This window comes from Ranitomeya variabilis, chromosome 2 (assembly GCF_051348905.1).
Source record: "Ranitomeya variabilis isolate aRanVar5 chromosome 2, aRanVar5.hap1, whole genome shotgun sequence".
NCBI lineage: Eukaryota > Metazoa > Chordata > Amphibia > Anura > Dendrobatidae > Ranitomeya > Ranitomeya variabilis.
The window spans coordinates 702,541,875-702,562,472 of record NC_135233.1 but is presented as its reverse complement, the minus strand read 5'-3'; the positions used below and the strand labels follow the sequence as shown (position 1 = coordinate 702,562,472).

Below are 20,598 nucleotides of genomic sequence, written 5' to 3'. Positions count from 1 at the left end.
AACCAGGGGTGCAGAAGATAACCCCTCTCATGGTGACCACTGACCTGGAAGCGCAACCACCCTACAAAGACAGAAGAAGTGTCAAGTGTTACATCTGTGGCAAGTTTGGCCATTTCCAGAACCAGTGCAGGGCACCCATGCCCCCGAAGAGACTGGACCCATGCAACCCAAGAGTTGGTCCAGAGAAACCGGTCAAGGAAGAAGTGCAGAAAGCAATGAAGTACCCCGTCCATAGGACAGAGGCAAGCAAGCCAGGTCCGCAAGACACTACGCTCCTGACATGTAAAACTTAATCTGCAGGACCAATACATCAAATTACCCTTAAAGTGGATGGCAATGTCAGATCCAAAGTGGTGCAGCCAGAAGTGTGATGACACCTGTGGAACTCGCTGATCCCACCTGCCTATCAGAATCCTCTGTGTCTCGCATGGGCATTGATGGTCAAGTCAGACATTCTCAGCTTACAAAGCCACTGAGCGTGTGCACTCAGCCAGGACACTCTATCCTGTCCCAGTTTGTGGTGTAAAGGACCTGCCACTCAACCTGCTGGGAGCGAACCTACTGCAGAAGCTGAAAGCAACCACAGTGTTCCAGGAAGATGGGACAGTGACACTTTCTTCATCCCTGACCCGAGAAGAGTCATGCTGGCGGCCCTACAAGAACATTAAACAATCGATGAGGCCTACCCAAGGAGGTACTGGATGTAGAACCAGAAAGTCTATGGTCTAAGGGACCCCAGCACATGAGAAAACCTCAAGTTGCCCCAGTACGGGTGTCACTCAAGCCATGTACCCCGTACCCTCGTAAGGCCCAGGCCAGGCCTAGAGTCAAGCTGCCTCTGACCAACTGAAGGTCTACCTGGAAATAGGAATCATTGTTCCTCTCACATCGCCTTGCAATACCCCGCTTTTCCCCGTCAAGAAAAAGACTGTAAAAGGAGAGCCAGCCAAGTTCAGAATGGTATAAGACCTGAGAGCTGTGAATGACGCCACGGTGTTTGAAACTGCAAATATGCCGAATCCACACACTCTGCTCTCAAATATGCCTGCCACAGCAAAAGTGTTCACAGTGAACAACCTGGCTAATGCTTTCTCCAGTGTTCCCCTTCATTCGGAAGACCAGTCCCTGTTTGCCTTAATGCACCAGGGGGGACACCACACATGGACAGTGATGCCACAGTGGGCCCAGAACAGCCCTTCACAGTTCACCAAAGCAATGTCCACAGTTCTCACCAACTGAGTCACAGAACAAGCAGAAGTAACCCTGCTACAATACATGGACAATCTACTCCTTTGTGCAGTTGACTTTGACATGTGTAAAGCCCTTTCCTTGTATCTCCTACTCTACCTGGCGGAGCAGCACTGCAAGATCTCAAAGAACAAAGTCCAGTGGTGTCTGAAGCAAGTTACGTTCCAGAGACACTGTATTGCTCACCAGGCGAAACACCTGACAGATGACCGGAGAACCACAGCGGAGAAGATGGTTCCTCCAAGAACTCCAAAGGTGCTACAGGCCTTCCTTGGTCTAGTTTCGTATTGCAGAGCCTGGATCCCTGATGCTTCAGTCCTAATGCAGCCTCTGTGTGAATACATCAGTGTGACCCCGTTCCTCCTGACAGCTGCAGCCTTCAGCTTGTTCAAGAAGTTAAAAGGTGCAGTAGTCTCAGTGCCAGCACTAGGCCTATCTGACTACAAGAAACCATTCCGTCTCTACTTGATGAGAAAAGGCCTTGCTACTGGAGTCCTGACGCAGCTTCAGGGGGGAAAGCCGAGACTTTCGGACTACTTTTCAGCTTGCCTAGATCCAGTTGCAAGGGGAGCCTCTTCCTCCCGCATGAGAGCAGCAGTTGTAGCACACGCCCTCCTGGACAGGACTACTGACATCAGTGGAAAAAACCATTGGAAATCCTGGCTCTGCATGACATCTCAGCAATCCTCAACCAAACCCAGCTAAAACATCTCTCCACCGCCAGGCATCTTCGCCTCCAGTACTCTCTACTCTTGCCCAACAATGTCACCATCTCCAGATGCACAGTCCTCAATCTGCCAACTCTACTCCCACTCCCAAGGGGGGATACAGATACGGATCCTCAGATAAAAAGTCTGATACCTTCTGCAGGGATCTGAATTTGCTCCGGACGAATGACCATGATTGCTTCAGCATCATGCAACAGGAAACAGCAGGACTACCCAAGGTGGCAGAAGAGCCACTGACCAACCCAGAGTTGATCCTCTCTGTGGATGGCTCCAGATTTGCAGATGATGAAGGAAGATTCCACACGGGATGTGCAGTGACCAGCAATCAAGAGATCCTGTGGTCCAGAAGTCTGCCGCCCAGTCTGTCAGCCCAGGAAGCAGAACTGATAGCGCTGATGAAGACCTACCAGATGGCAGAAGACAAGACTGAGAAAATGTATACCGATTCGAGGTACTCGCATGGCATAGCACACGACTTCGGACCCATCTGGGCTGCAAGGGACTTCATCACAGCAAGTGGAACAACCGTGAAGCATCATGGAGCCATTAAGGACCTGCTGAACGCACTTCAACTTCCAAAAGTGGTGGCAGTACTAAAAGCCAAAGCGCATGGAAAACTAAGCACAGTAGAGGCACAAGGCAACAACATGGCGGATATGGCAGCCAAAGAAGCAGTCAAGGGAAGACAATATGGAAAAGTGGAAGAGGTCGTAGAGCCGGACGGCTACTACAGGACGGCTGAAGACAGGAAACCTGACAAGATGACATCCTGGGATCTGCTCAAAAAAGCTGCAAGAGCAAGCCCCAAAGGACAAGAAGGAATGCTGGATGCAGAAGTGAGCAACACATGAAGAAGGAAGGGTATACTCAATGGACTACAAACCCTGTTTACCTCGAAGCATGTACCCTATGGTGGTCCAGTGGGCACATGGGCCCACACACAGATTAAAGACACAGATGAATGATCCGATTGGTGCTTACTGGTTCGCTCCAGGGATCCCCACCCTAACAGCCAAGTTCACTTGCAGCTGTCTGACCTGTGGAAAATGCAACCCCGGAAGAATGGAGAAAGTTCCCACACATCATCTTGCCAGACCACTGTACCCCTTCCAGAGGATCCAGATAGACCACATCCAAATTCCGCCAAGCAGAGGTTTCAAATATGCCCTTGTGGCCGTGGACATGTTCTCAGGATGGCAGCCAGAAGCTTTCCCAGTGAGGAACCAGTCAGCAAAGACTACTGCAAAGAAGCTACTCTCAGAGATGAGATATGCAGCTATGGGGTCCCAGAAGTGATAGAGAGTGACCAGGGACCCGCATTCACAGCAAATCTCACACGAGAGATCTAGTCAGCAGTAGGGTCAGACTTAGGCCTACACACTCCCAATCACACTAAGTGTTAGGCACACTCCCAGAGGCCCAGAAAAGCTGTCACCGTATGAAATTTTGTTTGTGTCTAGTCCCAGGTTAGGGGTATCCTTTCCCTTAGCAGCTGATTATGCAATATGATACTTTGTCTGCTTATGTAATTGAAATCACCAAGAAACTTGCTAACATCCATTCTCGAGTTTTTTTCTTCATTGCCAGATCCAGATTCAGTGTCCGGTATGCACTCCTAGAAGCCAGGAGACTGGGTGTTGGTGAAAAAGTTTGTAAGGAGATTTGATGGTCCTGCTCAAGTGCTGCTGATGACACCAAACTCTGTGATACTGGAGGGAAGACCCACTTGGATCCACTCATCGCATGGCAAGAAAGCTCCCCTAACAGAAGATGACACCCAAGCCAGAATGATCTTGCGGCCTGACCGAAAAGATGACCTACCTGATAAAGACTACACATCGCTCACTACACATGCTATTGACTAAGAGACTGATTGCAACGAACCCCCGTTAGGGACAGATCTCCTGACCGCCCATTTGCGAAAAGTCTGTACGGAGTGGGGCACAGGCGTTAGGCTTGTGTCAGTTCGCCGACAGCACAAAAGAGTTGCAGCACTTTGGGACAGGAGGCTAGGATTAGGGCAAGTGATATCTAAGGGGGGCTTGTGATAGAAATATATATATATATATCATGTAGATCTCACTTGCATGTATACTCCTCTATAATCAAATATATACTTATATGCTCACAGCTAATATATACATTATAATCAATGGTTTAAAAATGGCTGACACGAACTGATATAACCCAGACAGATCATAAAATGGCTGACATGAACTGATATAAGCCTGATATAACCCAGACAGATCATATGGGGTTTTCCATCCCAAAAAGCGGAATAGTGTCAGATGTATTAACTGCTGATCAAATGTCTCAACTCTGTCCTACATGCAGAGAGCTACATTTTACTTGCTTGGTCAGCAGTCATATGAGCATTAATCACAATATTCCATATATGTTTAGATAACCAATGACAGAGGAGCTAGACAATATGGTAATTAACTAACTACCCCTAACAACCCCTAACCACTCCTTTCTATGTGAAAATATAAAACTATGTATGTACAATAAAGTATCAGTATTGATGGAATGTTGTTCTGTCACAGTTGTGTACAGTCCATTCTTGATGAGCGCTCAAAATACTCAGTCTGATTGGGAGCGGCCGCAGCACACACAGAGGGATAAATTTATCCAACCCAAATATTTCCATAACAGGTACACTTGTTTCATAGAAAAATAAGTAATGCACTCAATCTCCATGGCCTGTATGCATATTCACCACGCAAGACTCCAAAGCTAAACAAAAAGCTTAACATCATGTTTATAGTTTGCTGAACAGCATTCATACAAGCCTGTGAAATACTGGGAGAATTGAACTCTTTGGATGCCATAATACACACCATGTTTCAAGGCCCAAAAGCAACCACAAAAACACCATATCAACAGTGAAGTTTGCAGGTTGGAGCATCATGATGTGGGGCTATTTTTTAGCATATGGCACTGGAAAACTTCATGTTAATGAAGAAAGGATGAAAAGATAAGTGTACTAAAGCATTCATAATAAAAATCTGCTTCCATCTACCATATTGATTAACATAATGTCTTCAAAGGGAGATTTGTAGTTAAAATTCTGCGCTGCCACTAAGATGAATTTCAGGGGAGTATAGTTGATTCACAGTGGTTTTATTCAACGCATTTCAGGGGTCTTATGCCCCCTTCATCAGGAAATACCAGGCATCAGGTGTGGTATTTCCTGATGAAGGGGGCATGAGACCCCTGAAACGTGTTGAATAAAACCGCTGTGAATCAACTATACTCCCCTGAAATTCATCTTAGCGGCAGCGCAGAATTTTAACTACAAATCTCCCTTTGAAGGCATTATTTTCTCTGGTCGGTGAAGACCTGTGGATCTGCAGCAGCTACTATCTATATTGTTATGATCCGGTGACTTTGGAGCCGCATGAAACTTTCTCTGGAGTAGGTGGAAACTGTACTGACCGCAAACCCTGAACTAACACCGCAACTAGAAGTAGCCGTGGGGTGTGCCTAACAAACCCTAGACACCTCGACACAGCCGGAGAACTAAATACCCCTATAGATGGAAATGGAATACTATCTTGCCTCAGAGCAGAACACCAAAGGATAGGCAACCCCCACGAATATTGACTGTGAATAGGAGAGGAAAGACACACGCAGGCAGAAAACAGATTTCAGCAAAAGAGGCCACTCTAGCTAAATAGGGAAAGATGGGACAGAATACTAAGCGGTCAGTATTAAAACCCTTCCAAAAATATCCACAGCAGATAATACAAAAAGTTCCACAATCTAACTAAAGACATGGAATGTATATCTGCAACTCCTGAGAATCCAACAAGACTGAGAAAATACTGACACAATCTAAGCTGGACAAAAAATAAATAGCACTGAAGTATTGAGCACACAGCATGTGTGCCACAGAAACAAAACCAGACACTTATCTTTGCTGGTTTGGTAGCAAGGCAGAAGGGACCAAACAAGGACCAACACCTCCAACAACCATGGACAACTGGCAAGGACTAATGAATCCTGCACGCCTAAATACCCCAGTCAGAACTGCAATCAGCAACACCTGACCAGGACTGCAACTCAGGGACAACTGCATTACCACCTACAACCACCGGAGGGAGCCCAAAAGCAGAACTCACAACAGTACCCCCCCTTGAGGAGGGGTCACCGAACCCTCACCAGAGCCCCCAGGTCGATCAGGATGAGCCAGATGAAAAGCATGAACCAAATCAGCAGCATGGACATCAGAGGCAAAAACCCAAGAATTATCCTCCTGGCCATAACCCTTCCATTTGACAAGATACTGAAGCTTCCGCCTCGAAAAACGAGAATCCGAAATCTTCTCAATCACATACTTCAACTCCCCATCAACCAACACAGGGGCCAGAGGATCAACAGAGGGAACAACGGGAACCACATATTTCCGCAATAAAGATCTATGGAAGACATTATGGATAGCAATAGAGGCCGGAAGCGCCAATCGAAAAGACACCGGATTAATAATAACAGAAATTTTATAAGGACCAATAAACCGAAGCTTAAACTTAGGAGAAGAAACCTTCATAGGAACATGACGGGAAGACAACCAGACCAGATCACCAACCCGAAGCCGGGAACCAACACACCGACGATGGTTAGCAAAACGTTGAGCCTCCTCCTGAGACAACACCAAATTGTCCACCACATGAGCCCAAATCTGCTGCAACCTGTCAACCACAGAATCCACACCAGGACAGTCAGAATGCTCAACCTGCCCAGAAGAAAAATGAGGATGAAAACCAAAATTACAAAAAAAAGGAGAAACCAAAGTAGCTGAACTAGCCCGATTATTAAGGGCAAACTCGGCCAATGGCAAAAAGGCCACCCAATCATCCTGATCAGCAGACACAAAGCATCTCAAATAAGTCTCCAAGGCCTGATTAGTTCGCTCGGTTTGGCCATTTGTCTGAGGATGAAATGCAGAGGAAAAAGATTAAGCAATGCCCAGCCTAGCAAAAAAGGCCCTCCAAAACCTAGAAACAAACTGGGAACCTCTGTCGGACACAATATTCTCCGGAATACCATGCAAACGAACCACATGCTGAAAAAACAACGAAACCAAATCTGAAGAGGAAGGCAATTTAGGCAACGGCACCAAATGAACCATCTTAGAGAACCGGTCACAAACAACCCAGATAACAGACATCCTCTGGGAAACAGGAAGATCAGAAATAAAATCCATAGAAATATTCGTCCAGGGCCTCTCAGGGACCGGCAATGGCAAAAGCAACCCACTAGCACGAGAACAACAAGGCTTGGCCTGCGCACAAGTCCCACAGGACTGCACAAAAGAACGCACATCACGTGATAAAGAAGGCCACCAAAAGGACCTACCAACCAAGTCTCTGGTACCAAAAATACCAGGATGACCAGCCAACACAGAACAGTGAACCTCAGAAATCACTCTACTAGTCCATCTGTCAGGAACAAACAGTTTACCCACTGGACAGCGGTCAGGTCTGTCAGCTTGAAATTCCTGAAGAACCCGTTGTAAATCAGGGGAAATGGCAGAAAGAACCACCCCTTCTTTCAGAATGCCGACCGGTTCAAGGACCTCAGGAGAATCAGGCAAAAAACTCCTAGAAAGGGCATCAGCCTTAATATTCTTAGAACCCGGAAGATACGAGACCACAAAATCAAAACGGGAAAAAAACAATGACCATCGAGCCTGTCTAGGATTCAGCCGTTTGGCAGACTCGAGGTAAATCAAATTCTTATGATCGGTCAAGACCACAATACGGTGCTTAGCTCCCTCAAGCCAATGTAGCCACTCCTCAAACGTCCACTTCATAGCCAACAACTCCCGATTGCCGACATCATAATTGCATTCAGCAGGCGAAAATTTACGGGAAAAGAAGGCACACGGTTTCATCAAGGAACCAACAGGATCCCTCTGAGACAAAATGGCCCCTGCCCCAATCTCAGAAGCGCCAATCTCAACCTGAAACGGAAGAGAAACATCCGGTTGGCGCAACACCGGAGCAGAAGTAAATCGACGTTTAAGCTCCTGAAAGGCAGAAACAGCTGCAGAGGACCAATTCGCCACATCAGCGCCTTTCTTCGTCAAATCGGTCAAGGTTTTAACCACACTGGAAAAGTTAGCAATGAAACGGCGATAAAAATTTGCAAAACCCAAAAATTTCTGAAGGCTCTTTACGGACGTGGGTTGAATCCAATCATGAATGGCCTGAACCTTAACTGGATCCATCTCAATAGATGAAGGAGAAAAAATAAAACCCAAAAAAGAAACCTTTTGTACTCCAAAGAGACACTTAGACCCCTTCACAAACAAAGCATTGTCACGAAGGATCTGAAATACCATCCTGACCTGTTCCACATGAGACTCCCAATCATCAGAAAAAATCAAAATATCGTCCAAATATACAATCAAGAATTTATCAATATAAGTCCGGAAGATATCATGCATGAAAGATTGAAAAACAGATGGAGCATTAGTAAGCCCGAACGGCATCACAAGGTATTCAATATGGCCTTCGGGCGTATTGAACGCAGTTTTCCATTCATCACCCTGCTTAATCCGAACAAGATTATACGCCCCCCGAAGGTCAATCTTAGTAAACCAACTAGCCCCCTTAATCCTAGGAAACAAATCGGAAAGCAAAGGTAAAGGGTATTGAAACTTGACCGTGATCTTATTCAAGAGGCGATAATCAATACAGGGTCTCAAGGAGCCATCCTTCTTAGCAACAAAAAAAAATCCCGCTCCCATCGGTGAAGAAGATGACCGAATATGCCCTTTCTCCAAAGACTCCTTAACATAACTCTGCATAGCGGTATGTTCAGGCACAGACAGGTTGAAGAGTCGGCCCTTAGGAAACTTACAGCCTGGAATCAAATCAATCGCACAATCACAGTCCCTGTGTGGTGGAAGAGAACTGGACTTGGGCTTATCGAATACATCCTGAAAATCAGATAAAAACTCTGGAATTTCGGAAGAGGAAGAAGAGGAGATAGACATTAAGGGAACATCATTATGAACCCCCTGACAACCCCAACTAGTCACAGACATAGATTTCCAATCCAACACAGGATTATGTACCTGCAACCACAGAAAACCCAGCACGATAGCATCATGTAAATTATGCAACACCAGAAATCGACAATCTTCCTGATGGGCTGGCGCCATGCACATGGTCACCTGTGTCCAAAACAGAGGCTTATTTTTAGCCAAAGGTGTAGCATCAATGCCCCTTAAAGGAATAAGGTTCTGCAAAGGCTGCAAGGGAAAACCACAATGCCTGGCAAACTCAAAGTCCATTAGGTTCAAAGCGGCACCTGAATCCACAAATGCCATGACAGAAAATGATGACAATGAGCAGATCAAGGACACAGATAACAGAAATTTAGGTTGTACAGTACTGATGGTAAATGAACTAGCAATCCTCTTTGTCCACTTAGGGCAGACTGAAATGACATGAGAAGCATCGCCACAATAATAACACAACCTATTCTGATGTCTGAGTCCTTGTCGTTCTGTTCTAGACAGAATCCTATCACACTGCATTGGCTCAGGACTCTGCTCTGAGGACAACGCCACAGCGCGCACAGTTCTGCGCTCCCGCAAGCGCCGATCAATCTGAACGGCCAGAGACATAGAATCATTCAGACCGACAGGCATGGGAAACCCCACCATAACATCTTTAATGGATTCAGAAAGACCCTTTCTGAAAATTGCCGCCAAAGCATCATCATTCCATTTAGTCAACACAGACCATTTTCTAAATTTCTGACAATACAATTCTGCCGCCTCTTGAACCTGGGACAGGGCCAACAAGGTCTTCTCTACTTAATCCACAGAATTAGGTTCATCATATAATAGTCCTAAAGCCTGAAAAAAGGAATCTACATTAAGCAAAGCCGGATTCCCAAATTCCAGGGAAAATGCCCATCCTGTGGATCACCACGCAGCAGGGAAATGGCGATTTTAACCTGCTGAATGGAATCACCAGAGGATCGAGGTCTCAAAGCAAAAAACAGTTTACAGTTGTTTTTAAAACTCAAAAATTTGGACCTGTCACCAAAAAACAAATCAGGAGTAGGAATCTTCGGCTCTAAAACAGGAGTCTGAACAATATAATTAGAAATTCCCTGTACCCTAGCAGCAAGCTGGTCTACACGAGAAGCTAATTCCTGAACATCCATGCTAACACAAGACTCCTCAGCCACCCAGAGAAAAAGGGGGAAGAAAAGGCAAAACAAACTACAGAAAAAAAAATGACTCCACACCTTTCTTCCCTTCTTCTGAGATGCATTTAACTCATTGTTGGCCAGTTGTACTATTATGATCCGGTGACTTTGGAGCCGCATGAAACTTTCTCTGGAGTAGGTGGAAACTGTACTGACCACAAACCCTGAACTAACACTGCAACTAGAAGTAGCCGTGGGGTGTGCCTAACAAACCCTAGACACCTCGACACAGCCGGAGAACTAAATACCCCTATAGATGGAAATGGAATACTATCTTGCCTCAGAGCAGAACCCCAAAGGATAGGCAGCCCCCCACGAATATTGACTCTGAATAGGAGAGGAAAGACACACGCAGGCAGAAAACAGATTTCAGCAAAAGAGGCCACTCTAGCTAAATAGGGAAAGATAGGACAGAATACTAAGCAGTCAGTATTAAAACCCTTCCAAAAATATCCACAGCAGATAATACAAAAAGTTCCACAATCTAACTAAAGACATGGAATGTATATCTGCAAATCCTGAGAATCCAACAAGACTGAGAAAATACTGACACAATCTAAGCTGGACAAAAAAATAAATAGCACTGAAGTATTGAGCACACAGCATGTGTGCCACAGAAACAAAACCAGACACTTATCTTTGCTGGTTTGGTAGCAAGGCAGAAGGGACCAAACAAGGACCAACACCTCCAACAACCAAGGACAACTGGCAAGGACTAATGAATCCTGCACGCCTAAATACCCCAGTCAGAACTGCAATCAGCAACACCTGACCAGGACTGCAACTCAGGGACAACTGCATTACCACCTACAACCACCGGAGGGAGCCCAAAAGCAGAATTCACAACACTATATGCTCTAATCTCATCCTAACCAGGTGAGCAAATTTGGTGTATATTCTCCTCTGTGTAACATGGATAAGACCCTATTGCGCTCTTTGTCTCCCCATTGTTTTGCAATATTGATGAACATGAAATGATAGTGGATATTTCAGCAAGACAGTTATCCCAAACATATAGCCAAGTAAACGTTCAATTGGTTTGAGAGAAAGAAAATTAAGCTGCTAGAATGGCCCATCCAATCACCTGACCTGAATCCAATAGAAAATTTATGAAGGGAACTAAAGCTCTGAGTTCATAGAAGGAGACCATGGAACCTTCAGGATTTGAAGAGAGTTTGTAAGAAAGAATGGGCCAAACTCACATCTGAGCAATACATGTGTCTAGTTACTAGATAAAGGAGGCGTCTTGGAGGCTTTTGTACAAAGTATTAAATACATTTCAGAAAGTGAGTTCAATACTTTTTCCATGTGTCATTTCTCATTATCAGTTCACACATAATTTATGGGCATGTATGGTGTGATTTTTTTTCCTGTGTGCATTGGATGGGTTGTTACTGACATCTGGTGTGAATTTCATGTCAACAGCACCTTTAAAAATATATTTACTTTGAAAATTGGTGACATGTTCAATACATGAGTCACCCCCTGTATACTGTATATATACAGCATATATAAAATACACTCTTTTGGATGAGCAGTTGAAAGGCTGTTACATCTCAAAGCTTTTCTGTGATATGTCAACCAACAGTCCACAAGCCCCTAGCTGGTGAAGTAGCCACTGGCGTCAGCAAAGTTTTTATGGCTATATATGAAACATGTAAAAGGTTCATATAAACAATTTATAGCACGTAACAGTTATTATATGTGAAATTACCTTTTTTAGGTTGCTTTTGTTCTTTTTCAACCTTATCAATTGGTGATACTGAAAAAGCAAACATAACAGTAATAGGACATGATATATAAAGATACAGTATATTGTAGTTTAAAAGATTCTGTAGCTTAAAGCTTACAGTGATTGAGCATTTACTTTACATGGCTTACTTTAATTGGTTAATGGTCACAATCATTTAAAAAACTTTGCATAAATCAATAGTATGAGTAAATATAAGAAACTTTATATCTTATAAGTGAAATATGCTTTTTTGGCTACTTGAAACACTTCTTCCCTTCCCTCTATCCCCTGAACCCACTCTCAAAATAAAACCTATCAAATTCACATAATTTAAAGCAAGGTGGACTGGCAGCATAGTGTCAGCTCCATTTATACCCTATAGAGAGGACTCAGGACAGTGAGACAAAGGCAGATCAAGCTGTGCTTCAAGCAACTATTTAAACTTTGTATTTTTAGTTATTTTTAGATTATTTATTTTTAATTTGGAAAAGGGGGATGGGGTGGGTGATGCTGAGGGAGGTGATTAGAATTTTTATGCTTTTCATTTTTTTTATACTTTTCAAAACTTTTTCTTATTTTTTCCTCATTTTTCGTTACCCATAGGTAACCGCTTGTATTATATGCTGTAATACTGCAGTATTTAGCTAAATCAAGGTCTCCTATGAATCCTAGCCAGAGGTTGGATTGGCTGCAATGGGCACTTAAATGTTGTCCAGACAAGTTCAGTAATTGGTGACAGCTTTCAAAGATTTAACAGTAGCGACTGGCATTGCTGTTAGAGACAGATGCTGGCTGTGTAGCACATCAGCATTTCAGCCCACTCCATACATCCTGAATCACTTCATGATGTAGAAAAACCTCATGGAGCATTATGGGGCTAATATTGCAAGCAAATGTAAGAAAATATGCAAACTACATAACTGAGTACTAATTTAACTAAATAGTGTTGAAATTCAATTTGCTCAGACAGACCTCCTATAACTTCAAATTGAAAAGTGATAAATAATGTCTTTATACATCATACCTTTAGTTATTTTCTTAAGTTCTTTTTCCAACGTTTGTTCTGTTGTTTCTGGGGGAAAAAAAATGATATATCTAGATCTAAAGAGTAACTTTATCTATTGCGCTTTCCACAGTGGAGATTATTAATTATGTTTTTTTAAATCACACAAGGAAATGTTTAAGACATGGGTAAAATATAAATTTTGGTGGGAATGGCGCAGGCTAAAAATCTACCCGTAGGATTACACCAAAATGTGCGAAAGGGTCAAGCTTTTAAAATACTTTTAGATAAATATTAAAATGGCACAAATTAGGCTAAATTCCCACGATGAGCATTTAGAGTGAGTTTTTTACCTTGAAGATTTTCCATAACTAATGTAATTTATTGAGGAAAAACTGCACATAAAACTCAGCGCAAACCCAAGGAAATGTGAAAACCTACCGTAGGTCAGTTTATGCAGCATAAAAACAATCACAGTGGGCGTCAGATTTCTATCATTCCAATCCAATTTGCTGGAACTGTAAAATGTTGCGATTGTTTTTTACAAATATGCCGAGTCTAAAACTCACAAAAATCTCATCATCAGCACTTAACCTTTAGTGCCACAAATACACAGTATCTCATTGTAGGAACAAAAAAAATTCTAGTAATGAAACAATTCCAGAGTCATGCGCCTTTTAATAAATTAATTTGATCAACTACTCTCTTCAATAAAGCTAATGTGAAACAGGCCCTTATTAATAAATATGGACCATTTACTGGAGTAAATAACAGTAAAAAGGAAACTAAAGCCACCACCTTTAACTGGCCAATTACTGTAGTCTATCAACCTCTATGTAAGTCATATGGCAACAACACCATAGTATAAATCTACCACACAGTATGCTAATCAGCATGTTCCGATCATATGGACAACTGTGGTCTGATGTATGTGCCTCCTCTAAAGACAGAATTGCCATCCTCCTGCCTTGATTTGCTGTGATGAACACAATTTAATGCCATCAACAGGTTTCGGGGAAACAAATGCTTGCACAGTTGTAGCATAGCTGCTCTTTATGCTACTTTACTAATGCACATGCACTGACTTCACTTCCAGAGTGAACCGCAAAGTGGCAAGGTTCACTGAGACCTGCGGATGATGTTGTATGCATCATCCACATCAATCAAGGCAGGAAGAAGGAGACTGCTCAGTAACCAATAAGTGTAAGACTTGAAACTCACCATTTGAAATTTGGTGACTAATAAATGAAGCATTCAAAAATCTAGGCCTAAGCTTTATAGAAATGAAAAAAAAACTACTGAACACAACTGGCAATCTTGCATACATTTAAACAGTTTGTGATGTATTTTTACAAATGAAATATTTTATATACACTGTAAATATTTGTATGTGTTCATATATATACTGTAAATGTACAGTGGGTTGTGAAAGTATTCACATACCTTGGCTTTTTACCTATTTTGTTATATTTTAATCTGTTTAAATATTTTTGCAATCAGATTTGGGCGTGCATAAGCTTCAAATAGTCTTAAATTGGTGAAGTGAACTGTGAAAAATATAGGCATAAATTATATTTATGGGATCAATTAACTAAAAATTGTCAATTGCATATGTATTCACCTCTTTCCAAAGACATACTGATGGGGAATTTGGATTGTGAGCCCCATCGGGGACAGCGATGATAATGTGTGCAAACTGTAAAGCGCTGCGGAATATGTTAGCGCTATATAAAAATAAAGATTATTATTATATTTTGCGAATAATCGCCTAACAATTTCTAGTGCAAGCAATTAACTTAATAAGTCACAAGCTTAGTGAAAGGAAGTCCACTTGTGTGCAATCTAAGTGACACATGGTTTGTTATTATATATACACCTTTTCTGACAGGTCAAGAGGTGACAACACCATTAGGGTATGTGCACACGTCCAGATTTCTTGCAGAAATTTCCTGAAGAAAACCGGAAATTTTCTGCAAGAAATCTGCATTTTTTTTTTTTGATTTTTTTTTCCGTTTTTTTTGCGTTTTTTTTTATAGCATTCTGCAAGCGTAATTAGCTTGCAGAATGCTAAAGTTTTCCAAGCGATCTGTAGCATCACTTGGAAAACTGACTGACAGGTTGGTCACACTTGTCAAACATAGCGTTTGACAAGTGTGACCATCTTTTTACTATAGATGCAGCTTATGCAGCATCTATAGTAAAAGAGAGAATGTTTAAAAATAATAAAAAAAATTAAAAAATGCTTATACTCACCCAGACGATTTCCTCAGCGACGTCCGTTCCTCTTCCTATAGCTGGTGTGTGCGCGCAGGACCTTCCATGACGTCGCGGTCACGTGAGCGGTCACATGACCGCTCACGACCAATCACAAGACAGTGACGTCATCACAGGTCCTTCACCGCACACCAGCTACAGAAACCGAAGCGGCAGCATGTAGCGGAGAGGCGGGAAGACATCGAGGGTGAGTATAGTATTTTTTATTTTAATTCTTATTTTTTGACCAATTATATGGTGCCCAGTGCATGGAGGAGAGTCTCCTCTCCTCCACCCCGGGTACCAACCGCACACAGTCTGCTTACTTCCCGCATGGTGTGCACAGCCCCGTGCGGGAAGTAAGCAGATCAATGGACTCCTAGGTGTGCGGAATCCCCTGCAATTCCGCATTTTAATGAACATGTTGCTTTTTTTCCGCAATGCGATTTTTTCACGGAAAAAAAGGCTACATTTGCACAAAAAATGCGGAATACACTGAAAATAATGGGAGGCATATGTTAGCATTTTTTTTGCGTTTTTATCACGTTTTTATAGCGAAAAAACACGAAAAAAACGCGAAAAATACTGAACGTGTGCACATGGCCTTAAGCAACAGGCACCACTAACCAAACAACACCATGAAAACCAAGGAGATCTCTAAACAAGTCAGAGAAAAAGTTGTTGAGAAGTACAAGTAAGGGTTAGGTTAAAGAAAAATATCCCAATCTCTGGTGACCCCCTGGTGCACCATCAAATCCATTATCATCAAATGGAAAAAATATAGAATCACAACACACCTGCCAAGACTGGGCCGCCCACCCAAACTCTCAGCAATCAGGGCTTTAATCAGAGAGGCAGACCCAAGACAAAAGGTAACCCTGAATGAGCTGCAGTGTTCCCAAGCAGAGACTGGAGATTGTGTCCACATGCCTTTATGGAAGAGTGAGAAGAATTTTTTTTCACTTACACACAAAACTTGTTAGGCTCCTTTAGAGTTTACCAAAAGACATGTGAGAGACTAGCCACATGTATGGAGGAAGGTGCTGTGGTTAGATGAGACCAAAATTAAACTTTTTGACCACCAAATGAAACGCTATGTCTGGCGCCAAACCAGCACAACTCATCACCCCAAGAACACCATCCCCACAGTGAAACAGTGGTGGCAGCATCGTACTCTGGGGATATTTTTTGGCAGCAGGTGTAGGGAAAATGATTTGAGACAAGGGGAAGATGGATGGTGCAAAATATAGGGTTATTCTTGAGTAAAACTTTTTTCGGTCTGTCAGTGATTTGAGACTAGGATGGAGATTCACCTTCCAACAAGACAATGACCTAAATCATACTGCTAAAGCAACAATGAAGTGGTTTAAGGGGTTACGTGTAAATGTTTTGGAGTGGCCCAGTCAAAGCCCAGACCTCAGTCCAATTGAGAATCAGTGGTCATATTTGTAGATAGCTGTTCACCAGAGGAAACAATCCAACTTGAAGGAGCTGGAACAGTTTTGACTTGAGGAATGGGAAAAAATCCTAGCGGCAAAATGTGGAAAGTTTATAGAGACTTATCCAAATTGACTTGCAGCTGTAATTACCGTTACCGCAAAAGGAGTCTCTACAAAGTACTGACTATAGGGGATGAATAGTTATGCACACTGAAGTTATCAGTTATCTTGTCTTATTTTTTGTTTGCTTTAGAATGAAAAGAAAACCAGATGTTCACAGCTGTAGACATGTTCTTTACATGAACTGATGCAAATGCTCAAAAAAAACTGTGTAATTTCAGGTTGTGAGGTATCAAAACATGAAAAATGCCAAGGGAGGTGTATACTTTCGCAAACTAGTGTATATTCAGTCATGGCTGAAAGTGTTGGTACCCTTGAAATTGTTCCTGAAAATGATTGTAATTACACGTTTTGTTATATACATGTTTATTTTCTTTGTGTGTATTCTAACTACACAAAAGAAAACAGCAAAAAAAGCAAATTGGACAGAATTTCATACAAAACCCCCAAAATGGGCTGGACAGTATTGCTGGCACCTTTCCAAAATTGTGGGTAAACAACTTTGTTTCAAGCATGTGATGCTCATTCAAACTCACCTGTGGCAAGTAACAGGTGTGGAATATATGTAAATCACATCTGAACACATAGATATAAACGGCAAAAGTTAACTCATTCTTAACATTGTGTGCTGTGTATGCCACACCAAGCATGGAAAACAGAAGAGAACTATCTGATGACTTGAGAACCAAAACTGTTGAATAACATAAACAATCTCAAGGTTACAAGTACATCTCCAAAGATCTTGATGTTCCTTTGTAGATGATGCGCTACATAATCTAGACATTTTCGATCCATGACACTGTAAATGATCTCCCTGGACGTACAAGACAGATAAAAATGTATGAAATGTTGCAACGCAGTATAGTCTGAATGTAGATAAGCAGCCCCAATCAAATTCCACAGAAATTCAAGTTGTCTTGCAGGCTCAGGGTTCGTCAACATTTGAGTGAAATTAAATGTTATGACACTGTTAGGGCTAATGGAACGCACCAAATAATTTGAAGGATGGTATAAGGTGCGTTCGCAGTCCGGGGTCCACCGTGCAGAGATGGAATCTGCTGCTGAGTAATGATGGACTATATGGTGGTATAGTGTGAGTACACACACGGGTTAGCTTCACTTGGTATGAAGGAAGCAAACCCTGTTGCATCACAGGGCAGCGGTACTGCACAAAGAGTGCAAGCAAGGAGTCACAGAACTCTATCCCAAGACTCAGGGAAAGCGTTCCTCTAGACCTCTTGCGCTCGACACCACTACTGGGGTGTCAGAGATAAACAGAAAAAATAATTTACTGCCCAAGAGTGCATGCAGTGCCGCTCTGGCGGACACCACTAACCACCCAGACTTGGGCCAGGAAAGCGCTCTATTAGTGCACGGCGCCGCATTGGCGGTCATTGCTATCAGACACTGTATCGTGTGCTAGCTGTGCGGAATAGCACTGTCAGGTGCTAGGTAGCTTCCACCATTCACGAACAGTCAACAAAGCTAGGGATGGGAATGATTCGGAGCTTTCATCCATCGACAGGCATACATCCACACACAATAATAAGTTTATGCTAGCGCATGGCCATGCAGCCTTGTGAACCTTTTATAGCGGAAGCTCTCCAAGACCTTCCTAGTGGTCCAATAGGAGCTGCTACAGGACCTGAGCATGTGACCCCCGACCTCCAATGAGAGGTCGTCCCTTGGGCATGCTCAGAAGAAGAAAAGCAGGACTTAGTCCTAAGGATGCCTGCTCACCTCTGATCAGCGCTGGCTACAATGGCTGAGCCTGGAAAGGCAGCAGTAACCAGATGCACAGTATCAGGTTGAGTCAGACGCTGGGACCGACATCTCTGCTGAGCAGGCTCCACTGTGGCTGGAGGAGAATGGGAGACCGCAGCGGAAATGGTTCGAGATTCCCCCTATGCAGCGGCGGGAACTCGACACCTAACAGACACAAATATATAAAAATGCAGACTGCAGTTTGCTAAAATGTATGTAAGTAAGCCAAAACCCTTCTGGGAATGCATGTTTTGGACAGATGGGACCAAGATGGAGCTTTTTGGTAAAGCACATCATTCTACTGTTTACCGGAAACGAAATGAGGCCTACAAAGAGAAGAACACAATATGTACAGTCAAATATGGTTAAGGTTCAAACATATTTTTGGGTTGTTTTGCTACCTCTGGCACTGGGTGCCTTAAATGTGTGCAAGGCATCATGAAATCTGAAAATTACCAAAGGATTTTGGGTTGCAATATAGTGCCCAGTGTCAGACAGCTGGGTTTGCGCCCTACATGGGTTTCCCACCAGGAAATTGACCAGAAACCAATTGCAAGAAGCACCCAGAAATGGATGTAAACAAAGCGCTGGAAGGTTCTGAAGTGACCAGCAATGAGTCCAGATCTAAATCATATTGAAAATTCAAAAATGAGAGACCTGAAACAGTTTGCGAAAGAAGAGTAGTCCAAAAATCCAGTTGAGAGGTGCAAGAAGCTTGTTGATTGTCATATGAAGCGATTGATTGCAGTTGTTTAATCCAAAGGGTGTGCAACCAAATATTAAGTTGAAGGAGCTAACAATTTTGTCTGGCCCATTTTTGGAGTTTTGTGTGAAATTATGTCCAAATCACCTTTTTGTGTGTTTGTTGTGTTGCTCCACACAAAATTAGCATGTGTATAATTACAATAATTTCCTGAGAGAAATAGTTCATTTTCTGGAATAATTTGAAGGGTGCCAACACTTTTGGCCAAAGACTGTATATGCGTATTAACTTCTTCCCGACTGGGTGATTTTCATTTTTGCGCTTTTGATTTTTTCCATGCTTCCAAAAGCCATTACTTTATTATTTTGAGGGTTTGTTTTTTATAAGACAAGTTGTAGTTTAGATTGACATCATCAATTTTACCATTCAATGTATAAGAAAATGGGGGAAAAAAAGTATTTTGAAATTGCTCAAAAACCCCCCCACAATTCTGCTATTGTTTTTAGGGTTTGATATTACGGCTTGCAATATAATTCTGCAAGTCTGCACAATTACAGCAATACCAAACTTGTATAGGTTTTTTTTATTATTTAAGTGATGAAAAATATGAAATATGAAAAATATTTTACAAACAGGCAATCCCTGCATGTGTTGTGGCTGTCGAACAGCCGCGAGACATGCAGCCACCGCGACTCGAACATAATATTTGAGCACGCTGAAGATACTCTATCAGCACTCGAGCATGCTTGGATAACACCTTATTTGAGCAGGCTCACTCATCAGTACCAGTAAACTCTAAGAGGCTGCAGAGGTGACTGACAATCTTGGTAACAAGCAGTAAACTATAAGGATTTTTATTAAGAAGTGAATTGCAAAGTTGCTTTTTTTTACAAGCACTGTGTCATCTTAGTAATTTAACCCCTTCACACCTGATATATTTTCCACTTTTTTTCCCTGTAAATATAGCCATATTAGGGCTTGTTTTTTGCAGGAACAGTTGTACTTTTGAATTACACCATTCATTTTACCATATAGTGTACTGAAAAGCAAAAAAAAAATCCTTGCTTTGAAATGTAAAAAAAAAATACAATTTCACAATTGTTTTTTGTTTTTTTATTTACCATATTCACTACAGTATATGGTAAAACTGACCTGGTAATATGATTCACCAGGCTAGTGTGATTTTGCAGATATCAAATATAATTTTGTTTTTATTTATGTTGTGATTTTTTTTTTTTTTAGAAAATTGGAAAAATAAAAAAATAATGTTTTCATTTTTCAGAATATAGTGCTGTCTAAGGGCTTAATTTTTCCTCCCTGAGCTGATGTTTTTACTGATATTATTTTGGGGTAGATATGATGTTTCAATAGCATTC

General features: G+C 42.3%; 2 protein-coding genes across 3 annotated transcripts in view; one reads left to right on the top strand and one right to left on the bottom strand.

The window, feature by feature from the left end:
• Positions 1–4,515, top strand: part of LOC143807647 (uncharacterized) — a 255,796-nt gene extending 251,281 nt beyond the window's left edge. For both annotated transcript variants that reach the window (XM_077289448.1, XM_077289449.1), the window contains exon 3: positions 638–4,515. In XM_077289448.1, the coding sequence (XP_077145563.1) occupies positions 2,027–2,827 (801 nt within the window). In that variant the 5' untranslated portion in view covers positions 638–2,026 and the 3' untranslated portion in view covers positions 2,828–4,515. The remainder of the gene's footprint in view (positions 1–637) is intronic.
• LOC143807646 (uncharacterized) overlaps positions 1–20,598 on the bottom strand; it is a 1,106,746-nt gene that overhangs the window by 38,961 nt on the left and 1,047,187 nt on the right. Inside the window, exons 153-154 of the mRNA XM_077289447.1 lie at positions 12,965–13,012; positions 11,923–11,970 (exon numbers count right to left, since the gene is read on the bottom strand). Of these exons, the coding sequence (XP_077145562.1) occupies positions 11,923–11,970; positions 12,965–13,012 (96 nt within the window). The remainder of the gene's footprint in view (positions 1–11,922; positions 11,971–12,964; positions 13,013–20,598) is intronic.